The 12432-nt window shown below is 46.7% G+C and overlaps 1 protein-coding gene across 5 annotated transcripts in view; it reads left to right on the top strand.

The window, feature by feature from the left end:
- tiam2a (TIAM Rac1 associated GEF 2a) overlaps positions 1–11043 on the top strand; it is a 90219-nt gene extending 79176 nt beyond the window's left edge. For all 5 annotated transcript variants that reach the window (XM_041953141.1, XM_041953139.1, XM_041953140.1 and 2 more), the window contains 11 exons: positions 769–837; positions 1815–1940; positions 2395–2503; positions 4767–4946; positions 5208–5326; positions 5823–5931; positions 6345–6403; positions 6521–6623; positions 6879–6966; positions 8293–8447; positions 8792–11043. In XM_041953141.1, coding sequence (XP_041809075.1) covers positions 769–837; positions 1815–1940; positions 2395–2503; positions 4767–4946; positions 5208–5326; positions 5823–5931; positions 6345–6403; positions 6521–6623; positions 6879–6966; positions 8293–8447; positions 8792–9495 — 1821 coding nt within the window. In that variant the 3' untranslated portion in view covers positions 9496–11043. The remainder of the gene's footprint in view (positions 1–768; positions 838–1814; positions 1941–2394; positions 2504–4766; positions 4947–5207; positions 5327–5822; positions 5932–6344; positions 6404–6520; positions 6624–6878; positions 6967–8292; positions 8448–8791) is intronic.
- Positions 11044–12432: the final 1389 nt, after the last annotated feature.

The following is a 12432-nucleotide window of genomic DNA, read 5'->3' as shown; positions in this document are numbered from 1 at the left end:
TGACTAGCTGTGGTTTCACAGCTTATTTATTTCCTTATTTGTTTCTTGGAACGGAGCAGTTACAACTACAGGAAGTCACTGCTCGCAGCAAAGAAATAATCTAGCACGTGACCCCTGTAAAATGGCCAGATGTTGTTTGTACCAGCTGGTTTTTTGAAAAATTAACATGTTGATAAGTGAGTCTTAGTGGTGCTGGTAGATGGGTTTAGAGCCAGGCTTTTGATATGAGGTATTATGCTTAATAAAAAAAAAACAGAGGAACTGAAAAAGAAGCCGTTTCCTGTGTCGCACTTCGAGCTCCTCCTTCCCTCCTCCTCCTGTCTCGTCCCATTTATCTTCCTCCCGCCCAATCATTTTGCTGCCCTCGTGTTTTCCGATACGACCTTTTCCCTCCCTGACGCACATTAAAGAGTCGCATTCGTGATCGTCTTGACTCTGCAACACTCGTCATTGCCGGCATTTCCCCCCCTTTCTTCTTCATCTCCTCGTTTTTCATTAAGTCCCTTTCCCCGTGCACCCCTCTCCTTCAACTTGCCGTTGGTTTGTAATTGAGGGAGGAGATTGTCTTCCCAGAGTGCCTTGATGCAGGCCTGCTCACCCGTATCCATGCACCGCTAGCAACTGCTTGGGGAGGGGGCGAGGAGGAGGAAGCTCATAAATCAACCTAATGAGAATATCCCCAATGATACCAAGACAAGCTACAGCCACATTAAAGTAGTGGGGGGGGGGGATCCCACGTCACTGACCTTGTGTATTCTTTGTGCACAGGACCTGGCCTGTTTGTTCGAGATCTACCTGAAACCCCTGCAGAACGAAACCTTCCTCACACTGGACGAGGTGGGTGGCGAGCGTGTGTGTGTGTGTGTGTGTGTGTGTGTTATAGTGAGGTATGGTAAACACGATGAGAGGTGTAGCATCCAGAGGCGTGTCCTGGGAGGTGTCGAGGCTGCACAGGGCGTCGAATTCATTGAGTGTTTATTACCCAGAGGTGATGTCGATGAACTCTGCTAAGCCATATCTCTCTCGTTACCACTGTGACTGGCTGCAGGACAAATTAGCATTCCCCTACACTGACCTTCTAGCGTCCCTCAGGGACACGCTAATAAAAGCTAGCTTAAGAGCAAACCCACCCTTAAAGCATTCACCTCAGATCCACACACCACAGGATAGCTGTCCGCTGATGTCAGAGCACCTTTTTCATTGAGAAAGCTGTGTTCTCTCCATTTCAAATCACGTGCATCATGTTCCTGTGTCAACATACAGCTTTAGCTGCAGCACGCAAATGACATGAACGTGTGCAGGCGTGACCTCAAACACAGGACGCCTCTCTCAAGACACACTAGTCGATAGGCCGCTGAGCGCTGGGGCACATTAAAAGGCCATTATGGGACAGCAGGACGTGTCCAGGCACAAAATGGACGAGGGCATGTTAGCCCCCGAACAGCTTTTAATGAAGGGAAGTGTTGACTGTGTGTGTCGGAGGGGGTGTGTGAGACAGTAGAAGTTTGTGTGTGTGTGCTGTGGCAGGGCCGTAGCTTGTCCCTAAGTGCCTTTGTCAGAGATGGAGCCATCAGAGTGGAGGTTTTATAACACTCCAGGGTGCCTGTCTGACTGACTGTTATGAATTACAAGCTATCTTTTTTTTTCTTGTAGCCTCATATTCCTCCACTCTCTCCCTTCTCCCCCTCCCACTCCGTTCTCTGCCATTTTCCTCTCACACATCCGTCTCTATCACCTCCCCGCAATTCCGTGCTGCATCTCCCTTCCTCGCCTCTTTCTGACTATTATCCTCCTTCCACTGTTCTCCTCCTCAGATGGAGAGTCTGTTTGGCAGCCTGCCGGAGATGTTGGACTTCCAGAGGGTCTTCCTGCAGACCCTGGAGGAGAGGATCGCCTCCTCGCCTGACTTCAGCACCCTGGAGACCCCCTCTCAGTTCAAGGTGAGATGCTCACACGGTAACGTATCACATTATTGATTAAATGTGCAAAGGATCAGTGTAGATACCATGTGTGCGAGTACAGCATTATTCTCCTACCAGGTGATTTTAGCAGCTATTCCAAAAGCTAGGCATGATGGTCGAGATCTTGAGGTTTATGAATAATTGAGGTGGTGTGACAGGAGCATCGCCGGCTGATTTATAGGCTTGACATGACAAGGTGTGGGGTCTATTGATCGAGGCGGCGGTTCACTGGTTGGATTGCGAGCTGCTGAAAGCCAGTGTGCTCCAGAGGGTTAGGTGAGAGGGAGAGGAATGGACTCCCGAGAGAGGGAGAGAGGACAGAGTTGTCCGGTCACGACTTCACATGTTCCCACTCTTTCATCGTCACCTCCCTTCTGTACTCAGTTTGGCTTTGTGTGGCGTCTGTGTGACACCTGGTTCCTCTGTTTTACAGAAGCTGCTGTTTTCTCTTGGGGGTTCGTTCCTCTACTATGCTGACCACTTCAAGCTCTACAGCGGCTTCTGTGCCAACCACATCAAGGTCCAGAAGGTCCTGGAGAGAGGTACGACACGCACCTAAACGCACCATGGCCGAAATACACTTGAGAAGCGGCGTATGAAAAATGCATCTGCAGACACGTGCTAGTCCAAAATGTCCCGCACCCCTGCTGAACTCAGCTTCCTTGCACCTATGTTGCATCAGAGACACCTAACGGCACTCGCTGCTGAAGGTGTGCCCCCCTCTCTTGGGAAACAAATCCATTATGTACAAAAGCAAATGTCCCAGAGTGAGACAGCAGATGAAAGTGAGGTGAGCGATGCTCCCCCCAGTGGTACTGCGAACCCTGCTCCATCTCCAACATCATGCACAGACACACAGAAAATACAGTTGGGAGATCCTCCACCTTTAATCTTGTGATCTACGGTTTCTAAACATTGAAAGGCATCAGCTGTTTCACAAGCAGATGGAGTTAAAACAAACACATTTCCTCGTACGCAGACTTTGGATAACCTTGTCCGCTGACAGCAGATATGCGACGGCGACAACCTGAGAGCCCTAATAATTCCTCGCGTCCCTCTCAGCATGTGACAGAGTAAAAAATTTAAAGTTGATTCATGCCCGCTAAGACGCCGGCCTTTCTGCCACTATTTGGGAACGCTGCCCAGCACTGAGAGAAATGTAAGAGGATTGGCTTCTTTGCCGACATGGGAGGACGGGGTGGGCAAATTGCCCCCTTGTGCGGCTTAAATCTGCCCCATTACTAGAATTGCGTGGGATATTCCTCAAAGTAAGACACAGGATGGATGTTTAATAGGATCAGGAGAAAAACACTGAGAAAAGTCTCTGATGGGTCAGAATACCTCGAGGAGAATAAAATGGGGTAAACATGGTCATCAAAGCAGCGTTGGTGCGGCGTTCTGCAGCGTTGAATATTTTGAAAAATGATGAAAATGATGTTTAATGATACATTATGGCACCATCAGGCTATAAAAAGACATTTTGCTCCAATCCTTTGAGGAAAACCCTCGTATAACTTTTATAGATGCGCTGTTAAAACACCCTAAAACTGTGATCCACATGGAAACAGAAGGGTGGGCCCAATACCCAATCACACCCTTCTATCACCCTCAAATAGTTATTTTTTGTAATAATATTGTACAAAATATGAATATATAGGGCTTTGTTATTTACTTATGGTTCGTATGGTCAAAAATTACTGACTGTCCTCCTCAGACACATCTTGGCATAGTGATTATTCTTAAGTCCTTTAGTCCGTGGGCAGTGCCAAGTCGGCGCAAACTGGCTCCAAATGCTCGAGCAAAGGGAAAAGATGCCAGATTCAAAGTCGTCTACTTGCAGGGTTCAGACAGCCTATTCTTTGCACCCCGCCATTAAAAGCTTTGGTTGAAGTATTACAGTCGGTGCGCGCAAACTAATATTAGAGCAACACGTAGCAAAATAATTGCACAGCACACATAAGGATGGAAGTGTAACACGGCGATAGTTGCACTGAGTATATAGTTGGCTCAGCGTGATACAGAGCACCCAGTTACAGTCTGGCCACAACCAGCTGATCCAAGGACTGGGAAAAGAAATCTGTGGGAGTTTGTCAACCCTTTAAGTAATTATATGCCCGTTTCTGCCATCTTCATTACCCCCCTCCCCTTCCCATCATGCCAAGGGCCCTGGGTTGCCTTAGTTTCTCTGTTTATTTGTCGACTCGTTAATTGCCTGCCAATTACTCTGGGAGGTGTCGATGCTGCTGCCTGTCTGTGGCTGGGAGTGCTATAATTAATACTTTAATGGCCCCCCTCAGTAAGCGCCGTGGAAGCATACTGCTCGGGGAAAATGTCACCACCTTTACAGAAGGCTCATTCTGTATTATACCTGCCAGTTCACACTACGCTTTTGGCTTCAGCGTAAAGTGATGAGTCCCGACTCGATCATTTTCAGCACGTTGTGACTAAGACGGCTGTAGTATTTTAGTAACTTAACACAGTTCTGCTTTTTGAAAGTCTTGCCTTCAGTTTTTTGATACTGAAAGGTGACATGCTGAGTTTAATGGATGCACGTTTACACTTCAGCACTGCAGTGGCCATGGTAGGTTGAGTAGAAGCCTACACTACCCCCTGCTGGAGACAGCTTATTGCACCATCATTCTGCACTGGGCTGCACAATCTCACTTTAACCTACAGTGCAGCTGCACATCTCTCTCACTACGTATGCACGAGACCAGCAGAGTAGACCAGGAAAAAAACTAAAACAAAGACTGCACACGGCAGAAAGATTCATATTCATTCACTGAGTATGTGTGTGTTTCTCAGCTAAGACGGATCAGGCCTTCAAGGAATTCCTGGATGCAAGGAACCCCACCAAGCAGCACTCATCCACCCTGGAGTCCTACCTGATTAAGCCGGTGCAGAGGGTGCTCAAGTACCCCCTGCTGCTCCGGGAGCTGGTCTCCCTCACCGATGCCGACAGCGAGGAGCACTACCACCTCACCGGTAGGAAGAGGAGTGCATGTGCACTTAAAAACACACATGCACATGCACGTACGTGGGGAGAGTGCGCTAAAAATATAGACTTTGTTCACACTTGTCATGTTGTCATGCCATCATGCACTGGAACAGTAAGTGACAGATGTCGCCATGTAAGAACAGGCATTTTTCCCATACAAAATACACACACACACACTGAGTAAATGAAATCTGCTACTGCCACTGCAATGCAAAGCACAAACACTTCATTCTGTTCTCGTCCTGCAGAGGCTCTGAAAGCCATGGAGAAGGTGGCCAGCCACATCAACGAGATGCAGAAGATCTACGAGGATTACGGCTCCGTGTTTGATCAGCTAGTTGCCGAGCAGAGTGGCCACGATAAAGAGGTGCATACATGTGTCCGAATCGGGAAGCATAGTGCGTGTAGTCGGAAGTTGCCTTGGTGACAGTGATGTCACACAGCAAATACTTGTCCCGCTTTAAAAAAACGCTTCAGTCCAGTTAACTGTCAGCACATCAGAGTGGAGCTGTTTAGCTTATGTTGTTTACGCCGTCTTCTGTGCGTTGCCTCTAGGGACTGAATACATTTACAAAGTGATGGAATATTTAGTTGGTAACATTAATATTCAAAGTGAAGGCTAAATAATGTTCTCTATGGTACTGTATGTTTGCAATGAATATAACAGCGCTCAGCTAAAAACCAGATCCAGATTTACTTCGTTTGCTTTCATCCCATGTACAAACACTAGTCTGTGGAGCTCCAGTCATAGACATAGGTTAGTATGTATCTCTCACAGCAGTGAAAAGCCAAAAGTCTGGCTCGTTGTTCTTCTCCCTCTGCTCCTGCTCTCTTCACAACCCTCTCCTGCGTGTCTCTCTCAGGTCACAGAGATCTCTATGGGAGAGTTTCTCATGCATTCCTCAGTGGTCTGGCTCAACCCGCATCCATCGCTGGGCCGCATGAGAAAAGACCCAGAGATGACCGTGTTTGGTGAGTCTGCACGCTGGCCCCTGCCGCCATTGGCGTCTAGTCCCGACGAGTCCCACGTTCTCCTGCTCACGTCCCCGAACCTTGTCGGACTCCCAGCAATGTTTTGACTGCCATTCACGTCAAACTTTGGCCACAAACGTCCAAATAGAAGACGATCCACAGATTGTGGCAGTTAAAGGTTTAACCAGTGCAAACCAAGCGTATTTGGTTTGCTGTACAGCCGTGCAGGAATGTGTCTGTAGTAGCACGATTTCAATATCCGGAGCTGTAGCGCTGATATATGCTTTAAGGCTTCAAGCTGGCATCTAATAAAATGCTTCTGTGGGTTGCACTCCTTCAGTCAGCTTTCCCCAAGAGGCAGTCGCAGTCAAAACTAAGACGCTGATGTGTTCTCTCTCTATCTCTCTCGCCAGTGTTCAAGAAAGCGGTGATATTGGTCTACAGGGAAAACAACAAGCTGAAGAAGAAGATGGTAAGTGTTGTCTGTTTCACTCATTTACTCTCACATGCCACAAACGGTGCGCTGGGTGTGAAATGTCTAATTTTTTTCCTCTTCTCCCCGACGTGGCCTCCTCTCCGTGACGACCAGGCCAACTCTCGCTCAGCACTTTCTCACGGAGATTTGGACCCGTTTAAGTTCCGCTGGCTCATCCCGCTCTCTGCGCTGCAGGTCAGATTGGGAAATACCGCAGGTAAGAGGCCGGCACACTGCCACATTATCCCCACTAAATCACTCACAAAGTACAGCCACTAAATCTTTTTGTTCTTTCTCCCCCTTCATGTTTGCCCACACGCACCCCTAAGCTTATTCTCCTCGCCCACACATGCACATCTTCAGCTCCCACCCCCCCTCCCTCCCTCCCTCCCCATCGCCTTCTGAAACCATAAACCATATTTGGACTGTGATTAAAAGCCTCTCCTTTATTTCCTCACCCTCCCTGTAACAGGCACAGAAAGCAGCTGCATCTGGGAGCTGATTCACTCCAGGTCTGAAGTGGAAGGCAGGCCGGAGACCGTCTTCCAGCTGTGTAGCAGGTCAGAGATTAAACTTTATGGTGGAATCAGTGATGAGTAATTGTGGCATGCATTCGTGGATTCCATAGCGGGGCCGCTCAGGAGGTAGAGCAGGTCTTCTATTGATCACAGGGTTAGCGGTTAGATCCCCAGCTCCTCCTCTCCACATGTCCAAGTCCTTGGGGATGCACTAATTGCCGGTCTCAAACCTGGATAAATGGGGAAGGCTGCTCCAGGAAGAGCCTCCAGCGTCAAAAGCCTGTTCCGAGTCAAATATGCAGATCATGAAAATCAAATATCCATGCCGGGATGGGCAGTGGAAAACAGGTGATACGCTCTGGTGACGCCTGACAGGGAGCAGCAAAAAGGACAAAATTCCTGAATCCCATACACATACCAGAACTAGGGCACTTTTAAAGGATAATTACAGTTTATTACAACTTCAGTCTTATTGTTTTAGTTTTGGCCACCATTACTACTGGTGATGAGGTGTCGTAACACGGCATCATCGCTGCAATGAAGTTCAACAGGGCAAGAAATGCAAGCAGTCAGGTGGTCAGACAGGTCGTAAACAAGCCAACAGTTTAGTCAGATTATCTGCTGCACTTTATTTAGAGGTAAACCCAAAGTGAGCGTGCTCATAATGCCCCTAATAATCTCTCAAAGCACAGGAAAACGGTACATACAAGTGTGGTCTCATCAGTCTTTTTTTTATTTCATTAGAATGAGGCTATTCTATGAAATATTACCTCTTTTTTCAGTTCTACTGGAGCATAAATAAAACAATGTGCTTTTTCCCTTTTTAGCTGATGATACTGATGGTTAGCTGGCCTTAAGATAAACACTGTGAATTGGGGAAGGAGCTCAGCTGATCTGTCCACAGTTCTCTCATATGATGATTTATAATGCTTGTACCAAAACATAACCACTAGAACATATAAAAGTTTTCCTTTTGCCCCTTTTAGGTATGATTATACATTCATACGTAATTAAATAATATAATAAAGCCATTTTTGTTTTCATTATAGCCCCCATAGAAGAGTTATTAGGGCTATAGCTATAGGCTTGGCATTTCTTCCCATGGATCCTAATGTTTGCTGTCATTTTAGCATTTAACAGTATAAAGTACACGGGGATGGTGGTGAGAGTGAAGCCTGTGACCGAATTGGTAATTCTCATTACACACTGTGAAATTTGGATCACTCCTAATGAATTAAATCACGCGCTTCGCCGGGGACACGGCGGACCTCTCTCACCAATCACCTTAATCTATATTTAGCGTCTGAAATCAAGTTCAGCAGACCCTGTGCTCATGTTTCCACGTTGCCTGTGCTGTGTCCTCCTCAGCGTGCCGGAGAGCAAGGTCAGCGTCATCAAGGTGATCCGCTCCATCCTCAGGGAGAACGTGAGGAGGAACATGAGGAGCGAGGGCACGCTGGAGAGGGGCGGCAAGGAGCGCCTGGCCCCCCTGCGCAGCGCCCTGCCCTCCTCTGCGAGGCTAGGTGAGCGTTCAGAAGCATTCTTCTAAAAAAAAACCAAAAACTGTTCCCCTTTTTTTTGGAGGAGATATTTCTGTCAGTTAAAGATTTATGAGCATTTATTTTGTGGAAACTTGCTGCTTCCTGGGAAAGTTTTCTATAAAAACATGGACTGATTCTTGCTGACTGGTGTTTAACCTTTAAGGACATTTGGCTTTAAAATAACCGTGAAACCTAAAGTATGCATGTACTTTAAAGATGATCATATCTTACTTTTAGGTCATAAAATGCTAGAAGGGCTAATGGTGCATGTGTTGTGCTCAGATAAGAGTGGCATTTCTGACCCCCATCTCCACGTTTGATTCCAGGTTCCTCCAGGGCTTCCTGGTTGTGTAAGCAGCCGCTTGGAGATCTCGCCGCCCAGGCCGGGAATCCCAAGCTGGGGCCAGACTCAGACGAGGGAAGCCTGAGCAGTGGAACCTACAGTTTTTCTGGGGCTCCTCCGCCATGTGCCTCCTCTGACACGCATATCCTCCCGGTCCAGCAGAACTGGTCTCAGACTCCTGGCTCCAGCTCGCAGCCCCGCTCCAGCTCTGTGAAAGAGTCTGATATTTTAAGCGATGAGGATGATGACGGCTTTAGCGAGGGAGGAACGAGGAGGGACAGTGGAGACAGCAGCTCCCCAACTAGCGCCATTGAGGCTCAGTTCCTTCAGCTTCAACTCTCAGAGGACGCTGTGTCGAAATGTGCGCCGGCGCCCTGCGTTCAGCCCGAGGGGATGGGGGACACTCCAGAGACCCAGCCCAAACTGATGCGAGGACACTTCAATGCTGTAAAGAGGAAACCCAGCAGTTTCAGGAGGAGCCAGGGCGCACTGTTGACCATGAAGGCACATAGCAGGTCACTGGACAGCCAGACGGACGCAGCATCGCCGTCAGGGGTGGTGGACCTCAACACGTTGCTGGAGAGAGAGTTCAGCGTCCAAAGTCTGACTTCTGTTGTGAATGAAGACTGTTTCTATGACCCAGCTGAGAGCTGCGCCACTGACTCTGGAAACACCGCCTCCTCGTAGGGGGCTGGGTGGACAGAGCAGAACTGTACCGTAGCCCAGGCCACAAGTTAATGGTCATGAAGATGAGAGGTGCTGACCAAAGCCCCTGCATCAAGAGGGGAAACCCCGTGGGCTCTAACAGGGTGGCTGTGAAGCTGTGCCTCAACCCAGAAGTCAGTTTAGCAAGCCACAAAGCTGCCCGCTAAAAGTCAGGTGTAAATGATCTGCTCTGATGGAGGCTTATTGGCTGACAGACCCAGTTTCTCCCCCTCAGGGAGGCGAAGCGAGGTGATTTCTGTCCCAATGATAATGACTGCAATGAATCTGCCAAGCACTGCTGCGTACCTGCGGTCCCCTCAGCTCTCTGGGCTTTGCCTCCTCCCGGCGCACCGTCTGAGTGACGTATTCCATCCCGGTTCCCCCTGCGGCTCCCGCTGATTGGCAGTTTTTATTTGGTTTTTGACCTTTTCTAAGAGGAAATGGGGAGAGCGTCCTTGGTCTGTCAGTCCCAAAAGTTTAAAGAGGAGGGAAGTCCACGGTGCATGTAGAGCCACGGGATACTGAGATGAATAAGTTTGAGTCTTTATCATGCTACACGTTGCTTCACAGTTTGCCTGCAGCAGGCTTTAAACAGAGGCCCAGTGTCCAGGCTTGGTAATATATCCAGCTCTGTTTGGTTTCAGAGAACCAAACAATGTAGGTCACCGCTTATTCCGAATTGCATTATTGTAAAAAATGAGACGAAAGGAGGCACTGAGTGAAGGCTATGACAGACTGATAGGATCCACCCAGAGAGCTCTGGTGGTGGTCAGACTTCCTGAGAAGAGACGACATCGGTCCAAATAAACAGGAAGGACGCTGACCTCTTTTAACCAAGCCTTTTTGCTGTATTTTGTGCACTAAAGTACACTGTTTGCCTATATATTTTAATATTTTTTATCTGTACAGGTTTTAATGTAATTAATGCTGTTTCTATTTATTAATAGGTTTGATTATGTATATCTTAGCAAAGTAACTTTTTGGGTGAAGGCTTGAACCGTTGGCTAAAGATTTGGTCCATCAGTAATTAAAAAATGCAATGCAGCTTGACGTTTCTTTTTTCTCCCCATTTCATTTTAAATGTAGCCTGCTGGATTTTGGTCGTCCTTCGATGAAGATTGTAATTTCCAGAGTATGCATTGGAAAGCGTTTTTGCGATATGGCTGCTTAACTGAACGATTTAAACAGCAATAATGTTTAAACCCCGATGTTTCTTTCTGTTTGAGTCTTGTGTATATAATCATTTCTATCTCTGAGACATTTCTGTATTCTCTTATAGATACTTGACACTGTACAGGTAAGAAACGAGGCAGGAATTTGCAATAAATGCAGCTGATATTTTTGTAAAACGTTTTGTTTGCCATAGCAGAAAGTACATATTGAGGTACTACAAAAAAAGGCAAACCACTACTACAGTCTTTACCTTCTCAGCTCAACTTTACTATGCCTTTAATGCTAGCATACCAATGAATGTGAATGCCCCATTCTTATGGAATTGTTTTATAAATAAAAGTTTTATCTGTGAATGACGCCTGGAAAACAATGCTTTCAACTTTCAGTTCAGCTGTCAGTCCAGTTTTACATTGACAGATAAAGCAGCACTGGGAAGTAAGTGTCTTATCTCAGGCTCGGTCCCTTAGCTAGACTTGCAGCCAGGCCCTGATCAGCTGTCACAACAAACACAGAAGTCTATATCCTGGTATTGGAAGAAAAGTATATCCTCAATAGAATGCATAATCATCTGACAGAAGTGGGGCACAGTTACTTGAAGAAAGAGGTTTACCGCGCTGTTTAGATTTTAAACAGGGACGTGTGAAATTAACCGAGCTATATGTTGGAAAATTCTCAATCAGCTGAGCACGTTCAGTGTCTCCACGAGGACAATTAATTAGTTTTTCTATTCCTTATTCATTTTCATATTAAAGCCAGCAGACTGAAAGCACCCAAATGATCAATTAAATGATGTTTTGTGGGTCTCATTTTTCCCACTAAAGCCTCAGTATTATCTGCATGGATAGAAATAGTTTCAGCTTTATTTTGAGGCGTCTGCTGACATGTTGGGCTCTACCCTCTCTTCACAGACTCGGCTGAACAGCAATATGTTGTTAATGTTGTAATGTTTAACATGAGCCACCAAAAGCTAGTGGTCACACCAGACCACGTACGGCTGAAGCAGCAAAACCCTTTGTGTCAAAATGGTGTATTTTATTTCCTGTAAACTTGCTTGTAAGGGGAAGTACGTGATATTTCATTTTTTTTTTTTAAAGTTAGTGTCACTTAAAAGCAAATGAGGTTTAAAAAAACCTCTTGGTTGAAATGACTCTGTAAGACACTTTTTACAACCTGCTGCCAACCCACCACCTGTTCACTTTGATGCACTCCGCTGGGCTGCACAAGGAAAGCTACTTCTAAGACTGTGATTAGCATTTTACTCCTTGCAAAGTTTCACATTGAGCCAGATTATTTCCTGACATGATAAACAGGTGTGGAGGACCACTAGACAGCCAGGCATGATGATAAAGCATCCAAATATGTGTGGACAGCAAATGTTGGCAGTGCAACAGGGGAGGCATCTTGCGCTCTTTTACTATTTTAGAGTCTTTGCATTTAGTCTGTGACAAATCACTTGGAGTCAATCTGCCATGATGGCGGCTGAATAGCGGCTACGCTGAGAGCTGTCAACTGGCTGCAAGGATAAAACTGTGTTCGGTTCAGGCCTGGTGTGATTTATCAGGTTATCGTGCAATGACGGACAGCTGTGGCAGTTTAATGGCTTGAAAACCACACTAAAAACTATGCAGGTTAATTCTGAAGGGTGGTGAGCTGAGGATCATTATCCCTGATTTATGCTACGTTTTGCCAGAATGATTCACACTCGTGTGTGGGATTGACTGAAAATGTAAAATGTCCTCTGATCAC

The sequence above is a fragment of the Chelmon rostratus genome, chromosome 15, assembly GCF_017976325.1.
Source record: "Chelmon rostratus isolate fCheRos1 chromosome 15, fCheRos1.pri, whole genome shotgun sequence".
In the NCBI taxonomy this organism is placed as follows: Eukaryota; Metazoa; Chordata; class Actinopteri; order Chaetodontiformes; family Chaetodontidae; genus Chelmon; species Chelmon rostratus.
Note: the sequence above shows the minus strand (reverse complement) of the source record. Positions and strands in the feature narration are given on the sequence as shown.